The sequence below is a fragment of the Lolium perenne genome, chromosome 7, assembly GCF_019359855.2.
Source record: "Lolium perenne isolate Kyuss_39 chromosome 7, Kyuss_2.0, whole genome shotgun sequence".
NCBI classification, from domain to species: Eukaryota; Viridiplantae; Streptophyta; class Magnoliopsida; order Poales; family Poaceae; genus Lolium; species Lolium perenne.
Genome location: NC_067250.2, coordinates 329632234 through 329655307, shown reverse-complemented (window position 1 = coordinate 329655307; position 23074 = coordinate 329632234). Strand labels below are relative to the sequence as shown.

The window sequence follows — 23074 nt, the reverse complement described above, 5'->3', positions numbered from 1 at the left end:
TGTGCACGTTTCCCTCTTTTCTGTTGAATTGGACCGAGTCTAGCTTAGCCCAGCAAAAACACCAAAGCCTGTGCAATGTGTTGGTTGGTACTAATGGGCTTTTACAGGCTTAGTTTCTTTTTGCCAAGCACTCAAACGGACTAGAAATCAAAGACTGAGCCCGCCATGCTAAGATCTGTCCGTTTCGTAACCTAGAAACAGACAGATTTTACTTATTCTCTCATTATATCAGTCAGTACAGCTGCTATTTTCTAATTGGCTATAAAAATCTGTCTGTTACCAAATTGAAAAACAGCTAGCTGTTCATTAGGCACTCCCATAATATTATAACTTGTTCTAAAGAAGATTCATGAGATAATATAGTCATGGGCAAGAAGGATTCACAAGGGTAACCAGCACCGGTTTGAAGCATACTTGGTTTCAAACTATTCATATAACCCTCTAATCTGAAAGCATCCATGCAGACAGCACACATGACAATAACTTATCTCAAAGCACCACCCATGACAATAGTTTTCAATCTGCGGCCATTTCAGACTTAAATTGCAGAGAAGTACGGCATCCTGGTGCTATTATGCCCTCCATCGAAGGTCTCTCCTTTTGGATGCTTGAGAATGTCGCGGCACGCGTGGCAGCGCTCGTAATCCATAACCCCCCTCATCTTGTGATCGATCCTGCGACGTATCTCGTGGCATCCACCTGCAGAGCAACACACATGATATTTCAAAATTAAATACAGATTACAAAGTTCAAGTACAAGCACACACATATCTAAATGCTGCTACAATAGATAAAGCGGCATAAGATCTCTCTATCAACTAAAGCGGCATTCATACAAATCATTTCAAACTTGCAGCAGACCTAGACTAGCAAACTGCACATATAGCACTATTTTTTATTTTCAAAGAGCTTGCTAGATTTCTTTGTTCAAAAGGCTTTCTGTTTGCACTTTTCTATTTTGGAACACCAGTTTGAGTGACCAAAACCTATTGCACAAATCTGCGCGAGGAGAGCTAGTCATCAGGCTGAGGACAATAGTCCATCCAGCACTCGTGCAACAGCTAAGCTGAAGCGACCGATGATATCCACAGCTATCTCAGTTTCATATTTTGAGAACATGAGATGAGAAACTATCTGCCATGTGGAGCATAACCTACAAGCATAAGAAGGTGGCCTCACCAGGAGCTGCAATCCAGCAAGAACTAGAGGTATGTTCAACTGTTTATTTTAGGAAGTTCAGATTAACTGATTTATTTGCAAGTTAATTATTTTATTTTATCTAAATTTGAAGGTGTGAGGAGTGGCTATAGGATGTCAGATTGTCAGGCACTGGCAATGAATAAAGCAGGCCAGCATAATAGGTCTCTCTTTCTAATCCCTTTCTATGTGTATCCACAATTAGGCTCTTATCCATAAACAGGTTAACAGGGACTCGGGCCTCATACCCCTATTGATCATACCTACAACTTAAGATCTAATCTAGTAGCCATAATAGTGTGATCTTCCTCATTCATGTCAAGGATTAGTTTCCAAGCACAAGAAAGAGCAAAATTACAGTCGGCTTCTCCATGATTTGACTCATCATGTTGAGCAACAAATGCCATAGGTCAACATTTAAATTGCTATTTGTATGATGTATTAAGTTAGTATACTACACATTTGATAAAAAATATAAGACTTAGTTGTTGATGATGTAGAGAGCAGACAAGGAGATCCAAAATGCCTACAAGTATCCATTAATCATTAAGGACCAAGAGTTGGTGATTCGTCCCTAATAAAGAGAGCTTTAGTCACCAAGAAGCATGTTATTGGTTGCTGAACAGTAAATACATCTAAATGGTGACAATGCATAACTATATATTTAGCTTACGAGGCAACACGTTAGTGACCTCAAAATAAAGAGGAGAGCTCTAGTCACCAAGAAGCTTGTTACTGGTTGAACAGTAAATACATCTAAATGGTGACAATGCATAAATATATATTTAGCTTACGAGGCAACATGTTAGTGACCTCAAAATGAAGAGGAGAGCTTTAGTCACCAAGAAGCATGTTATTGGTTGCTAAACAGTTAATACATCTAAATGGTGACGCTGCATAACTATATATTTAGCTTAAGAGGCAACACGTTAGTGACCTTAAAATAAAGAGGAGAGCTTTAGTCACCAGGAAACATGTTATTGGTTGCTAAACAGTAAATACATCTAAATGGTGACACTGCATAACTATATATTTAGCTTACGAGGTAACACGTTAGTGACCTCAAAAAGAAGAGGAGAGCTTTAGTCACCAAGGAGCATGTTATTGATTTCTAAACAGTTAATACATCTAAATGGTGACAATGCATAACTATATATTTAGCTTACGAGGCAACACGTTAGTGACCTCAAAATACATAGCAAGAGATTCAGACACAGACACCATACCAAAACAAGGAACATCATTAATAGTGGAGACTTGAAGCACTTTCATAGGCTCGGCATCTTTACATGACAGGAGCTCTGGAATTAGCATAAGCTCGGCGAAGAAGAGTCTCTTCATCGGGTGATCGCTCTGATTTTTCTGGGGAATGGCTGTGAAGTTGACATGGGCATATGTCGTTCCACAAGCCTCAGAGAAGCAGTTGGATGTCAAGGCTTGAGATAGATCAAACTGGTTGTGCTGGCATTTTCGTAAAAAGATCTAGTTAGTGAACCAACTAATAACAGAATTATATATTTGATAAGTTTTGGATGCATACCTCTGCCTTTCTGGCATTATAATGGTCCAAGGCAAGTTGAGCAAAGTGCTGTAATTGTGCTACATGAGAGACCTTGCGCCCGGCGAAGCGTGCTTCCATCTCCTCAGCGGTGACCAGCTCCTCCCTGCAGGTGAAAGTTAGGTACTACTTTGCACTTTCTTCTACCGCATTATCAAGAGGGAAAATTGGCTCCTATACACGGTTATTTTGTGGCCTTTGCCAAATCACACCACGCAATCATGTCTTTGCTGACCACCATTATAGTTGTGTGGTACATTTGCTGAAGCACACCACAAGGCCAAAAAAAAGGAAAGTCAAGTCTAAATTGACGGGGTGTACCATACCAATTGGACACTCCAATCCACCGAGTGGACGCTAGCAAGGCGTACGGCCGGTAAATTAGGTGATCAGTGGCCACGCTAGATTGACGAGGTGGGGATCACGGTGGTAAGATGCTCAACGGCAGTGAAGAATTTGACCGCAATATAAATACCGAAGGGCAAAAAGGTTCTCGTGTCAATTGACCTCTCTACACCAGAAGCTTACCTTCTATGGTGGTTGTTACAGCAATTGTACCACAAAATTGTAATGGTACTCGGCAAGTAGTACATGATTGAGTGGTGTGTTTTGGCAAATCCCACAAAATAACGATATCCAGGAGCCAAAAAAAATTCCTAGAGAGAACAAAGCATGGAAATTTTGGCAGGTGGTGGTGTTCCTTACTTGGTGTCGCTGAGCTCGATGGGGCGGAGGACCACATCCTCCGGCCTGGTTCTGGCGATTTTGCGGCAGAAGGCGACTTCCTCGGCTCGGGCGATCAGGAAGGTGGCCTTGGCTTCCTCCGAGTCGCAGTCGTCGGCGTCCATTGCCTCCAGCTCCTCGGCCTTCTTCAGGTAAAACCGGTTCCGCTCCTCAAAATCCACGATCCCCAGCACCTCTACGGCCTGCATGGCCACCCTCGTGGCCTCCATGGCTGGGGTCCGGACGCGCGGGAGCCTCCTCCACCGCCCCGGCGTCCTCTTCCTCGCCGGCGCCGCCGGAGCGAGAAGCGGCGTGGTCGAGGAAGACATGGCGGCGCCCGGCTGCGATGATGACGACAATGCCGATGCGTCCGTGGCGGTGGCGGTGGCGCCTCCGGCGAGGGCTGCTGGGGTTTCCATCTGGGTCAAGCACTCGGCGGCGGCTGGACGTACCTAATATAGGATTCGGCCAGGGTTTCCGTTCTGCATACGTACGTGCTCGTCTTTTTTTTTTTTTTTTTTTTTGCGAAACACAGTACAATCAAAGACGCTCATACATACGCGCACACACTCACCCCTATGAACGCACGCACGCACACCCTACCCCTATGAGCACCTCCAAGATACTGCATCGAAGAACTGATCCGGCGGGTCTTGAGATTGACGAAATCACCACACGCGCCTCGCTGTCGACGGGAACGTCGCCTCCCACTGAAGAACGTCTCGGTCAGCGCGCGGCAACAGCAAAGGGCCAGGGGTGTCGATAGGTAGAGCTGCACGCTCATCGGCTCCAAATCCAATTCGCCCTGATTTATTGCGTGTTTCGTAGATGGATTGGGGAGACCAAGCTCGCCAAAATCAGCCAACATGGTTGAGTCGTTAACATCCCTATCCCCCACTAAGGATTAAATTTTAGTTTTAACCCTTTGATGATGTCTCATAAAAAATAGATTTTTTTTAAATGGGAGACGCTGTTTCTGTCAATTGTGGTGATTTAATTTGCCAATCTTAAAACCTACCGGATTATTCTCTCGGGCTCCGTCTCTCATTAGTGCTCATGCTTAGGGTAGGGTGTGCATGCATATGTTCATAGGCAGGGGCATAGATTAGTGTAAGCCAGGGGGCACCGCCCCCCAGATTTTTAGCAAACTATGAAGGAATCCTGTTTGGGAGTAGCTTGGAAGAAAAAAAAATTAGACTTTTGCCCCCGCCCCCAAAATCCTCGTATTTTGCATTTCGCCCCCTCATTTTCTCCCAAGCTCCGCCACTGTGCATAGGGTTGAGTGTATGTATGTATTTGTGAGTGTGTGCGTCTACAGCATGTTCCGCAAAAAAAGCAACATAACATGTATGTATGGTGTTGTTGGCAAGAAAACGCTGACCGAAAAATCTCGCCACGTTGGAGATGCCTTGATGCCTTTCTTGTTCCTAGAACTCACCCTTGCCCCCCTTCTTTCTTTTGCCGCTACCAAGCACCCAACAGAGAGGCCTCAAAACCCCTTGCCCACCAGGAGAAGGAGGCGACGTTGGCTTCAAGGCCGTCTACACCGGGCTGTGGTGCGTGCAGTCGACGCCCAGCATACGGTACCTCTTGTCTTTCTATTTCTCTCTATTTTTTGCCTGAGCTTTGTTTGTTTTTCATGCATCAGACATTGCCGAGTTTGCTACAGCTGCTTCGACCAATGAGTGTCACGGATTAATTCGTAAATATTCCAAGAAGATTCAATGGCTGGGGATCATCCTCTTCACCCTTTTCAACATATTTTGGACCAAAACATACAACCATTTTTATGCATATAGGCCCTAGATTCTAGTTTTGCCCTGGGCCCCAGAAATGTTAGGATCGGCCTTGCCTACAACCCCGGCCCTTGTTTGTTCCCGACAAACAGACAACTCGACTGTGACTTGGTCTACTTCTTCTTTTGCTTGCGCCCAACATTTTATCGTCTAATGAGTTGAGACTTTGATTCGAAGCTGCATATGACCTTATTAGACCAGATATTTCGGACCAACATTTTGGCGTCAACCATGCACCTCACTTTGTTTCGGTTGACTAGAAGTTTCTCCATTTAAGTTAATCTTCTCGCATTAACCCAAAAATGGAGAAGTAATCGTCGGAAGAAAAACAAATTGATGGTATTAGCTCCCTAGAACCACATATAGTGGACTAGAGTTTGCAGGATACCTTGTAAGTCTAACACATTGATCCTCAAATAGTATAACTTACTTGATTATTTCGTGTTGGAAATAAAGTACAATCACGGAAGCTTCATGCATCCAAACTTTTCTTTGTAAAATTAGAGCAAATTAAGATGATTTTCCAATGAAAAGACCCCTCGTGTCTACTGGAAGGCGGATCATAATTATGAGAATAGCAGTGCCAAACAAATTATACACCACGATCGAGATAGACAATTAATTATTATGAGAATAGCAACCCAAGTGTGGTCGTGAAAGGTCATCCTCTTTTAGGAAAAATAATGCACCTAAGGAGTCCAGTTATCATTAAAGAACTTGTGCACATCATTATTATGTTGAAATAAACTAGTAAGTGTTATCTGTCCACTGATAAAGGAGAAAAAACATACTATAGACTATGGCCGAATTTGTTACAAGTGCAAACCCATGGTCCAAACGATACACTAAAACTTTAGGAGGCTTACCTGAAACAAAGTTCAATCAACAGGGGGTGTGAAATTTCTGCCACCAATGCGAATATAGATTGGACGTAAGTAATTGTATACACTTGATTTGATACTTGAATGTAAGTGGATTACTATTGTTATAAAAACTTTATTTTTATTACTATTTTTGGTTTAACATTAATTTCAGATTTGTCAAAATGTAATTTCATTTTTTTTCTTTTTTCTAGAAACATCAAGTTAAATATTGGTATTTTACCATAACATTGGATCATTGTCCCAATACAGATCAATCATTAATAATTTTAATATTAAATTATAAAGCTTCGGTTTCCTATTCGTGCATTTGCTTTGCATCAAGCTTTATAGTCTAATGTAGAAAAATATCCACGAATCGAAAAATTGGCTACCTAGTCTAAAGAGAAGAAAATTATTGTTTGGGAATTGAGATTATCATAATCCAACCCTATGTCAAACACAACCTACAACTTTTGCACAAATATTAATTTTTTAAATCTAGTTAGGTTGGAAATGTCGAAATAAATAAACTGCCAACATGCTTTGTTAGTATTCGCATGAAAATTCAGTAGACACATTGTTTATATGAGGCCCTTTTAATTTCTTTTGCATAGGATATCTCAAAGGTTTATAGAATCTTTTGTACTTATGTTTCTAGAAAGAATTCGGGGAAGAAAATATCTCTCTTGGGACAACAAAAATCTCCTTAAACATTAGTGGTGGAGACACTAGTATCCAATAATGTTGACACAGGAAAAAACATTCAGCTGCAATAGAGATGGGATCCGTCACCTTGAGCTTGTCACTAATTTGAAAGCACCGCTCTATGCACCTTTGAGTAAACTGCAGATGTACACAGTAAGACATTTTTTTGTGAAATTCTCTTGTCGTCGCTACTTCAATGCCCAAAGTTACAAAAATAAGTACTCAATGCATAAGTTACCACGGGGCATTACGATCTTAGATTGCAGAATAATAAGGCATCCTAGTACTGTTATTCCCTCCGATGAACATATCTCCTTTTGGATGCTTGAGAATGCCATGACATGCATGGCAGCGCTCGTAATCCATGACCCCCCTCATCGTGTGGTTGATCTTTCGGCTTATCTCGTGGCATCCACCTGCAGATCAAGCAACATAACTCCATCATGATCACTAGCTTTCAGGATTCATTGTTAATGCTATTGTCCAAATCAAGAACAATGGAAGCATGTTTAATGATCTAGAATAAAAGAGACTCTAAGAACATACCGTAGCAGGGAACATCATCAATAGTAGAGACATGCAGGACACGCATCGGTTCTGTACCTTCGTGCGCCCCGAGATGGAGAACAAACATAAGCTCGGCGAAGAACAGCCTCTTGTTCATGTGAGCATGACCTGGGTCGTCATTTGAGTGACTCTTCTGGGGAACGGCGGTGAAATTGACATGAGCGTACGTCGTCCCACATGCCTCGGAGAAGCAGTTGGACGTCAAGGCTTGAGAGAGCTCAAACTTGTGCTGATTGTGTTTACATTCTTTCCATCAGTAAGATTTAAAGTGGACCAAGAAAATAGAGCAAAAACTAGTATATGATCGAAACTGAGAGTGTACAGGTTTTGCGTAGATACATACCGTTGTCTTTCTGCCATTGTAGTGCGCCAGAGCAAGCTGAGCAAAGTGTTGCACTTGCGCTGTATGAGAGACCTTGCGTGGAGCCAGCTGCGCTTCCATCTCCTCAGCGGTCAGGTGCTCTTCCCTGCAGGAAGTTAATTAAGGTACACTCACTCAATACAGTTGCAGCAGAATCATAATATACGAACTCTAAATTCAAATAAATCCAACTGCTTACTAGTACTACATACTACTAGTATTAATTTGTCAAGTACAGGAACTAGATGTTCGGAACCTGATAACAACAAGTGCCGAACAAGATGAGCACTTTTTTTTTTAATCAAAAAGTAATGAGTAAAAGTGCAAAACTTTGCATTGTCCTTAATTTCTCTGCATAGTCGGTGGCGGAAGTAGTGGTCGATAATTTTAGGCAGGCAAGGTGCATGGTTAATTTGAAGTGAGGGTCCAAGTAATTACTGTGTGTCGCTGAGCTCGATGGGGCGGAGGACCACATCCTCCGGCCTGGTTCTGGCGATTTTGCGGCAGAAGGCGACTTCCTGGGCTCGGGCGATCAGGAAGGCGGTCTTGGCTTCCTCCGAGTCGCAGTCGTTGGCGTCCATGGCCTCCAGCTCGTCGGCCCTCTGCAGGAGAAACCGGTTCCGCTCCTCAAAATCGACGATCCCCAGCACCTCTACGGCCTGCATGGCCACCCTCGTGGCCTCCATGGCTGGGGTCCGGACGCGCGGGAGCCTCCTCCACCTCCCCGGCGTCCTCTTCCTCGCCGGCGCCGCCGGAGCAAGTGGCGTGGTCGAGGAAGACATGGCGGCGCCCGGCAGCTGCGATGATGACGACAATGCCGATGCGTCCGTGGCGCCTCCGTCGAGGGCTGCTGGGGTTTCCATCGATCTTGGTCAAGCACTCGGCGGCGGTTGGGCGGCTGGACGTACCTAATACTATATATAGGTCCATCGGTCGCCGAACTGGACTAGGATTCGGCGAGGGTTTCCGTTCTGCATATATACGTGCTCGTATCGTATGTCATGGCTCACACGTCTCGGTCAGCGCGCGGCAACAGCAAAGGCCCTGGTGTCGATAGGTAGAGCTGCACGCACCGGTTCCAAATCCAACTCGCCCTGATTTATTGCGTGTTTCGTAGATGGATTGGGGAGACCAAGCTCGCCAAAATCAGCCAACAAGGTACTAATTAAGGATTACATTTTAGTTTAACCGCTTTGATGATGTCTTGTAAAAAATAGAATAATTTTTTAAATGGGAAATGATATTCCGTTGATAGTTAGACGTCCGGTGACTTCGTCAATCTTAAAACTTACCAAATTATTCTCTCGGGCTCCGTCTGTCGGAGGTGCTCATGCTTAGGGGCAGGGTGCGTATGCATATGTTCATAGGGTTGTGTGTATGCATGTATTTGTGAGTGTGTGAGTCTCCACCATGTTCTGCAAAAAAAGCAACATAATCAGCTTTCACCGGCGATGGACGAGTGATGGACGAGTGCACGCTACCGACGGCCTCTCGCATGTTTGGACTCCATCAACCTTTTTCGTTGAGCCACCGCATGCAAGCTACTTCACCTCGCCTTCCTTGATTAGTCCTTCATCCGCCACGTCACCTACCATCGAGGCATCCTACTGCCCTCCATGCACGCCCATCTCCATAGCTACCCACCTAATACAATTTGTTCCATTTAAAAAATAGAATTTGTTCAAATTTTTTTAAAATTTCAAGATTATGAAAATTGTTCAATTTTTTTTATAAATTCTCACATTGCAAAAAAAAATCATTTGTTTTTAAAATAAAATCTATTAAAAAAACAACAACGAAACAAAAAAGAAAAAACTGCATATCTTGTTGGGTCGCGACCCAACAGACTGCCACGGGGCACACCAGAGTGTGCGGTAGGGCACAACTGCCGCACGGGTTGGCACATAGGATCTCCCACCTAATACAAACTCTATCTAATGATCGCACATGGCGAAATTTAATTAGGCCAGCCCATTTACCCCTAGGTGTCTATTATCGATAACATGTTTTTCGATTTTCTCTGCTTTTGGCTGTCAAGTGGTTGGCAGTAGGCTTTTCTTCATTTTTTGTCTGCTTTTTCTTGTTTTCTTTGTTTGGTATCTATTTTGTTTTGTCTTTTTTCCCTTTTATTATTTTAATTTGTCTAAATATTTAAATTTTGAAAGCGCTAAGATTTTGAAAAATATTCCATTTAAGTAGTGTTGCCATTTTGAAAATGTTTAGAGTTTTAAGAATTTCAATTTTTTAAATGTTCGCATTTACAAATATCATGTTTATTTTGTATTTGAGCATTTTTCTGGTTTGAGTATTTTTCAAATGCTGAAAATTTTCAAAATCTGAACAATTTTCAAATTTAAACTTTTTTCGGAAACTGAATATTTGTCAAAATAAAAAACCAAAGAAAACCGGAGCACACAATCAGTGGACGGAATCACCACTGAAAATAGCGGAGCAAGGATGGACTAAGAGCATGTCTAACAGGCCCCGTATTTCGCTGCCCCGTATAACTCTCGCATTTCGCCCCGTATCGAAAAACTGCTCCATTTCGAGCCATTCCGTCTAGCAGACCCCGTATTTCGCTCCGTATTTTCAAAAATAAAACCCCGGGAAGTTCATCTTCATTGATCATACTACGGATCATACATACATTCCGATCATACTACGGATCATACTACATCTAACTACGGATCAACCTACGTCTACTCGTCAAGGATGACGTAGGGGATGAAGGCGATGGTGGCCGCCTCCTCCTGCGCCTCCTGCGCCTCGAACGCCTCGAACTCCTGGACGGCGGCGATGGCCGCCGCCTGCTCCTCTGCCTCCGCCCGAGCTTTCTCGGCGGCATCCGCCTCGGATTCGGCCACCGCACGCCGGAAGGCCGCCTCCTCCTCTGCCGCCTCCTCTTCCTCCTCGCCGCCTCCGCTTCCTCCGCCGCTGGTGCTGCCGATGGTGCTGCCGGCGAGGCGGTACTACGGCGGCGGGAGTCCATAGGTGGCGGCGGGTGGAATGCGGCGTGAGGGAGCGACTAATTGCTCGCCGGAGCAGGAGGAGGAGGCGGCGGCGCACGGCGGAGCTAGGGTTGCGAGTGAGGGGTTAACCCCTCACTCGCACCTGCGCCCAGCATAAATAGTGGGCGGAGGGGCCGATTTCCTGGGCCCCGTATTCCGCCGAAACGGGGCGGCCCGAATACGGGGCCTGCTAGACGGCCCAAACCGCGCCTGCCCCGTATGTCGCCGGAATTTTACGGGGTGGGCGGGTTATAAGGGGCCTGTTAGACCTGCTCTAAGGCCGTACGAAACATTGGCTGAGCCTAATTTACTTCTGAGGCGCCCCTCATTCTCTGAGCGGGATGGTCCGTAGTCATCGCTTAAGAAGATGAGTAGGAGCTCCCGTTTTTGGCTGTGAAGTTGTTGGGTTGGCCTAGCCTAGGTACCCGTCTGACTGAGCTAGATACATTTCGGCGCGTGCATAGCGTGGGTGGACTGTGAACTGAGAAAGTAGACGGATTTCGCCGACGACGACGCAGCTCCATCCATCTCAAAGAAGAAAATTAAGCTTTGCCTCCGGTCTGTATGCATATGCATCAACGTTCAGGACATGCAACTTGACTTGGCGCGCAGGCCATTCTCCCGTCGCCTGTCGGAGTTTCACACGGCAACGACGTACGGCTCCATCTCGAAGAAGAAACGTGCGTAAATGCATCGACGTGCGGTTCGTCTTCGTCGTGGAAAACCCGCTCCATCGACCGGCCAGCTTCAGCGCGAGCCGACAGGACGGATTTCAGCTAGTTAACCGGGAAGATATATAATTGACCATCCGATCCATGTCGTAGCGAGCTGCTGCTATCTAGAATGTCGTCCTCAAGTCTTGGACCATTATTATTCTTCAAGTGAGATAGATAGAGAAAATAAATACATCCTCTCAAGTCTCAAGTTGCCGAAAAACGCATCTGGCTCTCCCGCACCCAACCCTCACTCCCGCACCCCACCCTCCCAACCCTAACAGCCGCCGCCGCCGTCGGTAGCGCCGCCGGGGCAAAGATCCTCGGGGCGTGGCGGCGGCGGAGGCCCTTCCTCGTCGCTGCGTGATGAACGGCGGCCGGATCCCACCTCCTCGACGCATGGCGGAGCAGGCGCAGATCGGATGGGATGGGCGACGTGCGCTGCAGCCCTCTCCTCCCGGCGGCTATCCCCTGGCGGACCGGCCGGCGCGGGTGGGTTGGGCGGTGGCGTCCTGTCTCCCTCCTTCCGTCGGCTTTCCCCCGTAGCACTCCGGCAGGGGCTGGGTGGACGGCGGCCAGGCCCTCGATCTGCGCCATGCCCTCCCCCGCCTCTCGTCGGTGCATGGAGGCGATCTCGGGATTCTTCCGCGACACGAGGGCGCCCGGGGCAGCAGCCTTGGGTTCGACGGAGGAGGTGGCCCTCTTCTTTGCCGAAGATGGTCGGCCTGGGGTTGGTGGTGGTGGATCCTTGATCTATCACCGCCATCCGGCGGCGAGATGGAGGAGCATGGAAGCCGGCGATGGTGTTGCCGGTGGAGGGTTGGATTGGCCAGCCCGGGATGGTCGCCGACGTGGGAGTCCGACCTGAATAAAGGCGGGGGTCCTAGGGCCTCTCTTGCGTGAAGAGGAGGACCTACCTGAGGCCTGGACTCGTGATCTGGACGGGGGGTTGAGTTCCGGAAGGCTCCGTGATACGTGTAGTTGACACGTCCGTTGGGAACCCCAAGAGGAAGGTATGATGCGCACAGTAGCAAGTTTCCCTCAGTAAGAAACCAAGGTTTAATCGAACCAGTAGGAGTCAAGAAGCACGTTGAAGGTTGATGGCGGCGGGATGTAGTGCGGCGCAACACCAGGGATTCCGGCGCCAACGTGGAACCTGCACAACACAACCAAAGTACTTTGCCCCAACGAAACACTGAGGTTGTCAATCTCACCGGCTTGCTGTAACAAAGGATTAGATGTATAGTGTGGATGATGATTGTTTGCAGAAAACAGTAAAGAACAAGTATTGCAGCAGATTGTATTCAATGTAAAAGAATAGGACCGGGGTCCACAGTTCACTAGAGGTGTCTCTCCCATAAGATAAATAGCATGTTGGGTGAACAAATTACAGTCGGCAATTGACAAATAGAGAGGGCATGACCATGCACATACATGATATGATGAGTATAGTGAGATTTAATTGGGCATTACGACAAAGTACATAGACCGCTATCCAGCATGCATCTATGGCTAAAAAGTCCACCTTCAGGTTATCATCCGAACCCCTTCCAGTATTAAGTTGCAAACAACAGACAATTGCATTAAGTATGGTGCGTAATGTAATCAATAACTACATCCTCGGACATAGCATCAATGTTTTATCCCTAGTGGCAACAGCACATCCACAACCTTAGAACTTTTCATCCTTTGTCCCAGATTTAATGGAGGCATGAACCCACTATCGAGCATAAATACTCCCTCTTGGAGTTAAGAGTAAAAACTTGGCCAGAGCCTCTACTAATAACGGAGAGCATGCAAGATCATAAACAACACATAGGTAATAGATTGATAATCAACATAACATAGTATTCTCTATCCATCGGATCCCGACAAACACAACATATAGCATTACAGATAGATGATCTTGATCATGTTAGGCAGCTCACAAGATCCGACAATGAAGCACATAAGGAGAAGACGACCATCTAGCTACTGCTATGGACCCATAGTCTAGGGGTGAACTACTCACTCATCACTCCGGAGGCGATCATGGCGATGAAGAGTCCTCCGGGAGATGATTCCCCTCTCCGGCAGGGTGCCGGAGGCGATCTCCTGAATCCCCCGAGATGGGATTGGCGGCGGCGGCGTCTCTGAAAGGTTTTCCGTATCGTGGCTCTCGGTACTGGGGGTTTCGCGACGAAGGCTTTAAGTAGGCGGAAGGGCGGAGTCGGGAGAGTCACGGGGGCCCCACACGCTAGGGCCGCGCGGGCCCCCTCTAGGCCGCGCCGCCCTAGTGTGGCGGCGCCCCGTGGCCCCACTTGGTCTCCCCTCCGGTCTTCTGGAAGCTTCGTGTAAAAATAGGCCCCTGTGCGTTGATTTCGTCCAATTCCGAGAATATTTCCTTACTAGGATTTCTGAAACCAAAAACAGCAGAAAATAGCAACTGGCTCTTCGGCATCTCGTTAATAGGTTAGTGCCGGAAAATGCATAAATATGACATAAAGTATGCATAAAACATGTAGATATCATCAATAATGTGGCATGGAACATAAGAAATTATCGATACGTCGGAGACGTATCAGCATCCCCAAGCTTAGTTCCTGCTCGTCCGGCGAGTAAACGATAACAAAGATAATTTCTGGAGTGACATGCCATCATAACCTTGATCATACTATTGTAAGCATATGTAATGAATGCAGCGATCAAAACAATGGTAATGACATGAGTAAACAAATGAATCACAAAGCAAAGACTTTTCATGAATAGTACTTTCAAGACAAGCATCAATAAGTCTTGCATAAGAGTTAACTCATAAAGCAATAAATCAAAGTAAAGGTATTGAAGTAACACAAAGGAAGATTGAGTTTCAGCGGTTGCTTTCAACTTATAACATGTATATCTCATGGATATTGTCAATGTAAAGTAATATAACAAGTGCAATATGCAAGTATGTAGGAATCAATGCACAGTTCACACAAGTGTTTGCTTCTTGAGGTGGAAAGAGATAGGTGAACTGACTCAACATAAAAGTAAAAGAAAGGCCCTTCGCAGAGGGAAGCATTGATTGCTATATTTGTGCTAGAGCTTTGGTTTTGGAAACAAGAAACAATTTTGTCAACGGTAGTAATAAAGCATATGTGTTATGTAAATTATATCTTACAAGTTGCAAGCCTCATGCATAGTGTACTAATAGTGCCCGCACCTTGTCCTAATTAGCTTGGATTACCGGGATTATCATCGCAATACACATGTTTTAACCAAGTGTCACAAAGGGGTACCTCTATGCCGCATGTACAAAGATCTAAGGAGAAAACTCGCATTTGGATTTCTCGCTTTTGATTATTCTCAACTTAGACATCCATACCGGGACAACATAGACAACAGATAATGGACTCCTCTTTAATGCATAAGCATGTAGCAACAATTAATGTTCTCATATGAGATTGAGGATGTATGTCCAAAACTGAAACTTTCACCATGATTCATGGCTTTAGTTAGCGGCCCAATGTTCTTCTCTAACAGTATGCATGCTCTAACCATTAAATGAGTGGTAAATCTTCCTTACTTCAGACAAGACGGACATGCATAGCAACTCACATGATATTCAACAAAGAGTAGTTGATGGCGTCCCCAGGAACATGGTTATCGCACAACAAACAACTTAATAAGAGATAAAGTGCATAAGTACATATTCAATACCACAATAGTTTTTAAGCTATTTGTCCCATGAGCTATATATTGCAAAGGTAAAGAATGGAAATTTTAAAGGTAGCACTCAAGCAATTTTACTTTGGAATGGCGGAGAAATACCATGTAGTAGGTAGGTATGGTGGACACAAATGGCATAGTGGTTGGCTCAAGGATTTTGGATGCATGAGAAGTATTCCCTCTCGATACAAGGTTTAGGCTAGCAAAGTTATTTGAAACAAACACAAGGATGAACCGGTGCAGCAAAACTTACATAAAAGACATATTGTAAACATTATAAGACTCTACACCGTCTTCCTTGTTGTTCAAAACTCAATACTAGAAATTATCTAGACTTTAGAGAGACCAATTATGCAAACCAAATTTTAGCAAGCTCTATGTATTTCTTCATTAATAGGTGCAAAGTATATGATGCAAGAGCTTAAACATGAGCACAACAATTGCCAAGTATCAAATTATTCAAGACATTTAGAATTACTACATGTAGCATTTCCCGATTCCAACCATATAACAATTTAACGAAGAAGATTCAACCTTCGCCATAAATATTATGAGTAAAGCCTAAGGACATATTTGTCCATATGCAACAGCGGAGCGTGTCTCTCTCCCACACAATGAATGCTAGGATCCATTTTATTCAAACAAAAACAAAAACAAAAACAAACCGACGCTCCAAGCAAAGCACATAAGATGTGATGGAATAAAAATATAGTTTCAGGGGAGGAACCTGATAATGTTGTCGATGAAGAAGGGGATGCCTTGGGCATCCCCAAGCTTAGACGCTTGAGTCTTCTTAAAATATGCAGGGGTGAACCACCGGGGCATCCCCAAGCTTAGAGCTTTCACTCTCCTTGATCATATTGTATCATCTCCCTCTCTTGATCCTTGAAAACTTCCTCCACACTAAACTCGAAACAACTCATTAGAGGGTTAGTGCACAATAAAAATTTACATGTTCAGAGGTGACATAATCATTCTTAACACTTCTGGACATTGCACAAAGCTACTGGATATTAATGGAACAAAGAAATTCATCCAACATAGCAAAAGAGGCAATGCGAAATAAAAGGCAGAATCTGTCAAAACAGAACAGTTCGTAAAGACGAATTTTAAAGTGGCACCAGACTTGCTCAAATGAAAATTCCCAAATTGAATGAAAGTTGCGTACATATCTGAGAATCACTCACGTAAATTGACATAATTTTCTGAGTTACCTACAGAGAATTAGGCCCAGATTCGTTACAGCAAAGAAATCTGTTTCTGCGCAGTAATCCAAATCTAGTATGAACCTTACTATCAACGACTTTACTTGGCACAACAATGCACAAAACTAAGATAAGCAGAGGTTGCTACAGTAGTAAAGTTGGACATAAGGTATATGGACTCCTGAGGTGAGAATGGTTTAAAATCAATGTATAGTGTCATTTTTAATCTTTCGAAAGTTGGATTTCTCAAATACACAATTGAGTGATATATTCTCTTAAGAGAATCAATGTATATGGCTCGAAATATAATGCCAATGAATAAAATGAGAATATCTTGGTTACGAAATGTATATATAATAAATAAAACTTAAGTGGTATGTATGTTCAAGAGAATATGTTTTGCAAGTCGTCCTGACACGGATGCTTAATTAAACACCGAGAATCAAAGCATCTCTTGGCCCGCTTACTTAAAACTCCATGCTGCAATCTGCAGAAGAAAAAGAAAGATTAACACTGCACTTTTTTTTTTTGAGAACATTGGCACTTTATTGCCGTTGACCGTCCCGTGGACTCCACGGCAGAGAGGACAAACATGGCCCCACATGTCAGAGACAGAACCGACGTGCATATTTCGTCAGTGCAAAGAGACGAGAAATTCTGCAGAACTCATAGTGCATTTTCTCGGTGGTCGTCGTCGTCTCTGTCTGAAATCGAGTGGAGTAACTCACTCGGCGTCGGTTCTTCTTCTTCTTCTTCCGCGTCGCTTCCCTCTGCGACTACTCCAACTTCCTCCCTCCTTCCCCGCCTCCCCCCACCAAGCATCTGCTGCGCCGCAGTTCCAGTTGCGGCTGCGGTCGCAGGCTGCTTCTCGCACGGCCGGCCGGCCCGCCCGGATGGGGAACTGCGCGAGCGCCATGGACGGGCTCATCCCCTGGGGCTGGGGCGCCAACAACGCCGCCGCGCCCACCAACCCCGCAGGTATACACACACCGACGCCGAACCCCGCCGCGGCCAAATCCCTTCCTCCACCCGTTTCATTCTTGTTCTCTCTTTTGTTTCCTCTTGCGAGAGGAAAAAGTTTCAGGCTTTGGGGTTTGTTCAGTACTCTCCTGCGCCAGACTCCATATCTTTTTGCCGCTGGGAGAAAGTTCTTTTTCTTCCCTGATGCCCTCCCCATTTCTACGCCCGTTTTTGTCTTGAGGACGGCCGCCCTTGTGCATTTCTTGGATTTAACTGTAGAAGAATTTCTCTGTTCTTAGACTTACTCTGCCCTAGCAGTGGGACTAGTACCGGTAGCAACCTCTCCCTGCTGCAACTGCCGGCATGCATACTCCACCGATACACATGTAGAAAGTAGTAAGGACTTGGTCAACCTGTGTCTGTATGTAGTTCTAGCGAAGTAAACCTCGCTCTTGCAATCAAATTTTTGTTTATTGCTTGCATACACACTCCACCGATACATATGTAGAAAGTAGCAGAATTTTTTGTTACTCTTTACAAGTTACAATATGTACCAGCCAAATAAGTTCATGTTTGGCCTCACTTGAATTTTTCCTTCTTCCATGGGCGGGCAACTACTTGACAACTCTGCCCAAATGATAAACAGCTCGATTCCAAACTGTGTTCAGTTCATGAACTTTTCAGTTCAGTATCTCAATCCAGCGCATCAAATGCGTTGCTTCTGGTAAACCAGTAAGCACAAGCCCTCACATTTGCTGATGCTCTGTGTAGGGATGTCTGCGTCGAAGAGGACCACGAGCTCCTCCACCACCGCCACCACGGGGAAGCTGTCCACCGCCAGCACCTTCATGCCGTCGACGGTCAGCGGCTGCAGCACCGATGACTATCCGGAGGGCGGAGAGATCCTCGAGTCCCCCAACCTCCGGATCTTCACATTCGCCGAGCTCAAGAGCGCCTGCAGGGGCTTCAGGGCCGAGACGGTGCTCGGGGAGGGCGGCTTCGGGAAGGTCTACAAGGGGTGGGTTGACATGAATCCATCCAAGGGAAGCACCGCCACGGTGGTCGCCGTCAAGAAGCTCAACCCCGAGAGTGTGCAGGGGATGGAGCAATGGCAGGTGATTCCTCATCCAGAGATGAACTGGTTCTCTGTACATGTTTTTTGTTTTGTTTTACTGAATTATGAATTTCAATGGTTAAAATGACAAAAAATGGTGCTTGGTAATTCTTAGGTATGTTTCAGTCTTCCTGAAATCATTGGAACCAATGATAGTAGCTTGGATTTTCTCAAGCTGCAATCGCCACATTTGCATGTTTGTGGCCAAGTGGACAATGCTGGCCCTTTGCATTATTGGTCATAGTGCTCTTGTTGCTTGATTTTTGTGCATACCCACATACTACTGTTATCTCACATTGTATCTATTGTCTTGTTGACAACTACTAGTGCTCCCTCCGTCTATAAAAAGATGTCTTAGATTTGTGTAAATTCGGATGTATCTATACACTAAATGGTGTCTTTATACATCTAAAGTTAGACAAAACTAAGACATCCTTTTATGGACATAGGTAGCACTATTTTTTGGAAAAAAAATAGCACTAGTATATTTATAGTATCGGTAAATAGGTTTTTCATATTTTATTGTTATTTTTGATGTAGTACTACTTTTCTAAGATTTTCCAGTGTTCACTTCTCTCATAAGGAATTATGTCTTTTCGATGCAGTCTGAAGTGAATTTCCTTGGGAGGATCTCACACCCCAACCTAGTCAAACTCTTGGGCTACTGCATGGAGGACAGCGAGCTAATGCTCGTGTACGAGTTCATGGCAAAGGGGAGCTTAGAGAACCACCTCTTCAGAAGTGAGTCTTTCTTTCGGCACACCATCTTTTTCTAATGATCGTATCTGAAACAGTTCTCCTTTTGTCAAACTGTTCTTCTCTTTATGCCGACCTGGTCTGCAAAGTAGCACGCCTTGCAGATGCTGGTGAAACTGCAACATCATTTTCATCACATTATTATATACCAAGCACCATGGTCCATAGTGCGATACAACTAACGACACTAGCACTTTTCGAGGGCATTAGCATCGACTAGATTGTACGAACCTAGAAAATATCTTGTTGCTACTGCCTTCCATCATTCTTGCCAAGTCAATTTCCAATAGAGGGTCAAAATTAAGGTTTGCACGTGTGTGCTTTTTTTTTTGCTTGTCTACCAAAGGAAATTTGTGAACAAATTCCGCATTTATTCATTTTCCTTACTAATTCATTAACATCACCAGGAGGGGCAGTTTACGAGCCACTGTCTTGGAGCCTTAGGCTGAAGATTGTCATTGGTGCAGCTCGTGGCCTCGCCTTCCTTCATTCATCCGAAAGACAGATCATTTACCGGGACTTCAAAGCTTCGAACATCCTATTAGATTCGGTAAGCATTATTCTAAGAGCTATCAATGCCAATCTCTCTCTGAATTAGACTCTAACCAGCCTGCAACCATGTCATGTGTGTTCAGCACTTCAATGCAAAGCTCTCAGATTTTGGATTGGCCAAGCATGGCCCAGATGATGGGGAGTCGCACGTGACGACACGAGTCATGGGCACGTACGGCTATGCAGCTCCAGAGTATGTCTCTACTGGTATGTTCTCCAGCTAACCCTCATTCTAGTATTCAGGCTCAAATACAAAATAAGCAATGTACATCATCTGTTCATAGCAGTGGTTAACACTGATTTCCATTCCATTCTAGGTCACCTGTATGTGAAGAGTGATGTGTACGGCTTCGGCGTCGTGCTGCTCGAGATGCTATGCGGGCTGAGGGCATTGGACCCAAGCCGCCCAAGCGAGAAACTCAACTTGGTGAACTGGGCAAAGCCGCTACTGGCTGACCGGAGGAGACTGAGCCAGCTGATGGATAGCCGGCTTGAGGGGCAGTACCATGCAAGAGGGGCCTTCCACGCTGCTCAGCTCACTCTCAAGTGCCTGTCTGGTGAACCGAAGAGCCGCCCGTCCATGAAGGAGGTCGTTGAGGCGCTCGAGCAGATCGAGTTGATGAAGAGCAAGTCGAAATCAAGGGAGGCTAGACGAGACAGCCCATCGATGCCGCGTGGTCGGGGAAATTCACCAAGGAGTGACAGTGGTAGGACAAACTCTAGGGGCAGATGATCACGAGGGTGTATATAGGCTGTAACCACCATGTAACTGATATTCATGTTCAGGATGTAAAGGTTGACCACCATTGTTTTTAGTTATCACGATGATGTTTGGTCTGATCATGATAATGGTCAATGTAATAGCATAGCGATATACGAAGATTTAGTTGTTGTCATACTCATATATATGCATAAATTCAATGATTTTTTCCCACTCAACTTCCATGGGTTTCAATGCATCAGATTGCACTACATATTACTGTCAGTCACAGTCAGTCATGCATGCCCCTTCTTTTGGGTTTTGCCATGGTCCTGTGAAGGTGGAGTTGTTCTATCATCGTCATGCTCTGAAGAAATCAAACATTTGAATCAATACCAGAAAGGTTTTCCAAATCTTGCTTCCATATAAAATTTCTGGCTGGATATTGTTGCCGCGGTCAAGTTTTACTTCTGTTGCTGAATATCATGAGACAGAAAGTGATGGTGGACTTTTGCTTGCTAGCTGCTACATATTACTCCCGGGTGAAGCTTAAAGTGCACTAATCCAAAGCTGTCCAGGTCAACTTGGGCTCCCTTTTATCTTTTCTATTTTTGCTCCTAGTGGGAAGCTCACTGACAAAGCCAATCTCATTATCAAAATACTTAACTTTTTTAGTAGTGGGTATGGGGAATTTAGAAATGATTTCAAGGCACTCAGACGATCGAATCAGGCCTGATGCCTTCGTCGTAAATAGGGGAATAGATAAATATGAGAACCAGATTCTGCACTTGGCAAAAAGATTGGTAAAAAAAAGTTGGAACTTCGTTGGAAGTATACCTACTTGTGTGCTTAGTCATTGCAATATGGTTCAACTGGATTTCTACTTGTTTGCTGATTATATGATTGAACAAAAAAAGGAATGAATATGGGATCATTGGTTTATAATATTTTTAAGGAATCTTTTATTTAAACAAAAAACCTTACTCCCTCCGGATCACAAATAGCTGTTGTTTTGGAGATGACTCCTGTTATTATATGGATTGTTTCTAATATTTTGAATCAGAACTTGTAAATCATATGCTTAAACTTGTCCTCAGATGTAGATTATGATATAAATTTTCGTTTAAAACATGTATCATAGTGAAAAAAAGTTAGTGGTCAAAGGCAAATCTCGAAGACTACCGTCATCTTTTTTATTTATTTTTGTGATATGGACAGAGTGATTATTAGATAACAAACATTTCAGCACATCAAAAGAAAGAGCTTGCAATTGAAATAGTTAATTTTATAGCATCTCCAGCAGAAGCGCTATTTTAGCGCGGCACACAAAAACCGCCGATTTACCGCGACTTTGATAGGGTGAGTTGTGTTTTTGTTGATGTTTCATATGTCAAATATGTGATTTATTTGTGCCTAATTTGTTCTCTTCTTTGTGCAGCTCACCGTTGCCCAAAATCTATTTAGAGGTAACTGGAAGAAATCGAAGAAAGGAAAGGTGGTGAAAGGGAGACCATTCACTTTAGCACATTGCTACACGGTGCTTGAGAAGGAAGAGAAGTGGAGGAACCGAGACATGGAGGTGCCCATCAGAGCCAAGATGGAGCCACACCTTGTGGGCGATGATGATGAGGATGAAGCATCAAGTGATGGTGTCAAGAGAAGTTCTATGCCAAGCTCGGTGGCAAGGCCCAAAAGACCAATGGGAGTGAAGCAAGCAAAAGAAATGAAGGGGAAGAATTCCGGAGATAATGACCACTAGTAGAAAAATGGGCAACCGTCTGAGCCTTTAGTACCGGTTCTCTTACGAACCGATACGAAAGGTTTTCAGCCCAATTTTCAGGCGTAGGTGGGGCCAGGGCTGGACCTTTGGTACCGGTTCATCTAAAGAACCGGTACTAAAGGGTACCTTCCTATATCTTCAGCGCCCCCGATCCCTGCATCTCTCATTTTCTCTTCTCCTTCTCTCCTCTCACATTTCTAAATATTTTGCACCCCTCACACTCCAACAAATCTTCATTTTTTCTCCACCATTTTAACAAGATTAATGGCATCCATCTATCCAAGGGTTAGCAATATCATCCTTTCTTCCGTCGTTTCTAATTTAGCTCATTTCTTTGCTAGTTTAACTCGTATTATTTTTCTAGTGCTAGCAAGGTGTTCGATGAAATGCCTAAGTTAGGGATTTCATTCTTTTTATATGCAATTTGAGCTCAAATTAAAGTACGTTTTGTAGGTTTTAGTATCATCCCCGTCCTCACCGCCGTCGATCGCCAGCGTCGTCCCCTAGCCGGCACCGTACCACCTCGGTGAGCCTCTTCTTTTTTATAAAAAAACTTAGTTTTATGTGATGAACTTGAATATTAATTAAGTTGGTCACTCATATATCCATGATGTTGTGTAATTAATGATTTTTGATATACTTATATAATGCAGATGAATCGACAATGGATGTACGGTGACCGGTGCCATCCCGACTTCATTAATGGCATGCATTATTTTCTCAACGTGGCTGAGGCAAACAGGCGGTCGAATGGTTTCATTTATTGTCCATGTAGTTCCTGTAAGAATACGAAGGATTACTCTACCTCAAAGACCCTTCACGTCCA

At 44.6% G+C, this 23074-nt stretch overlaps 2 protein-coding genes across 2 annotated transcripts; one reads left to right on the top strand and one right to left on the bottom strand.

Annotated features, from left to right (window-relative positions):
• Positions 1 to 324: 324 nt before the first annotated feature.
• On the bottom strand, positions 325 to 3976 carry LOC127313704 (uncharacterized). Its single transcript, XM_051344183.1, has 4 exons — positions 3461 to 3976; positions 2738 to 2861; positions 2424 to 2658; positions 325 to 699 (listed from the first exon to the last, which is right to left on the bottom strand). Exons 1-4 carry the CDS (start codon positions 3895 to 3897, stop codon positions 539 to 541), a joined length of 957 nt encoding a protein of 318 aa, XP_051200143.1. The 5' UTR covers positions 3898 to 3976; the 3' UTR covers positions 325 to 538.
• Positions 3977 to 17073: 13097 nt separating this feature from the next.
• LOC127313697 (probable serine/threonine-protein kinase PIX13) lies at positions 17074 to 20707 on the top strand. Its single transcript, XM_051344172.2, has 6 exons — positions 17074 to 17364; positions 18118 to 18461; positions 19066 to 19201; positions 19624 to 19766; positions 19852 to 19975; positions 20086 to 20707. The coding sequence occupies exons 1-6, from the start codon at positions 17280 to 17282 to the stop codon at positions 20499 to 20501; spliced, it is 1248 nt and encodes a 415-aa protein (XP_051200132.1). The 5' UTR covers positions 17074 to 17279; the 3' UTR covers positions 20502 to 20707.
• The last annotated feature ends 2367 nt before the right edge of the window (positions 20708 to 23074 follow it).

What these genes read in the sequence shown, in the direction of transcription:
- LOC127313697 (XM_051344172.2), top strand. Translation starts at nt 17,280, where the DNA reads ATGGGGAACTGCGCGAGCGCCATGGACGGGCTCATCCCCTGGGGCTGG. An exon ending in AGAGAACCACCTCTTCAGAA is followed by an intron (nt 19,202 to 19,623) that starts GTGAGTCTTTCT and finishes TAACATCACCAG; the next exon opens with GAGGGGCAGTTTACGAGCCA. An exon ending in TCCAGAGTATGTCTCTACTG is followed by an intron (nt 19,976 to 20,085) that starts GTATGTTCTCCA and finishes ATTCCATTCTAG; the next exon opens with GTCACCTGTATGTGAAGAGT.
- LOC127313704 (XM_051344183.1), bottom strand. Translation starts at nt 3,897, where the DNA reads ATGGAAACCCCAGCAGCCCTCGCCGGAGGCGCCACCGCCACCGCCACG. An exon ending in ATCGAGCTCAGCGACACCAA is followed by an intron (nt 2,862 to 3,460) that starts GTAAGGAACACC and finishes TTTCACCTGCAG; the next exon opens with GGAGGAGCTGGTCACCGCTG. An exon ending in TAATGATGTTCCTTGTTTTG is followed by an intron (nt 700 to 2,423) that starts GTATGGTGTCTG and finishes GTTGCTCTGCAG; the next exon opens with GTGGATGCCACGAGATACGT.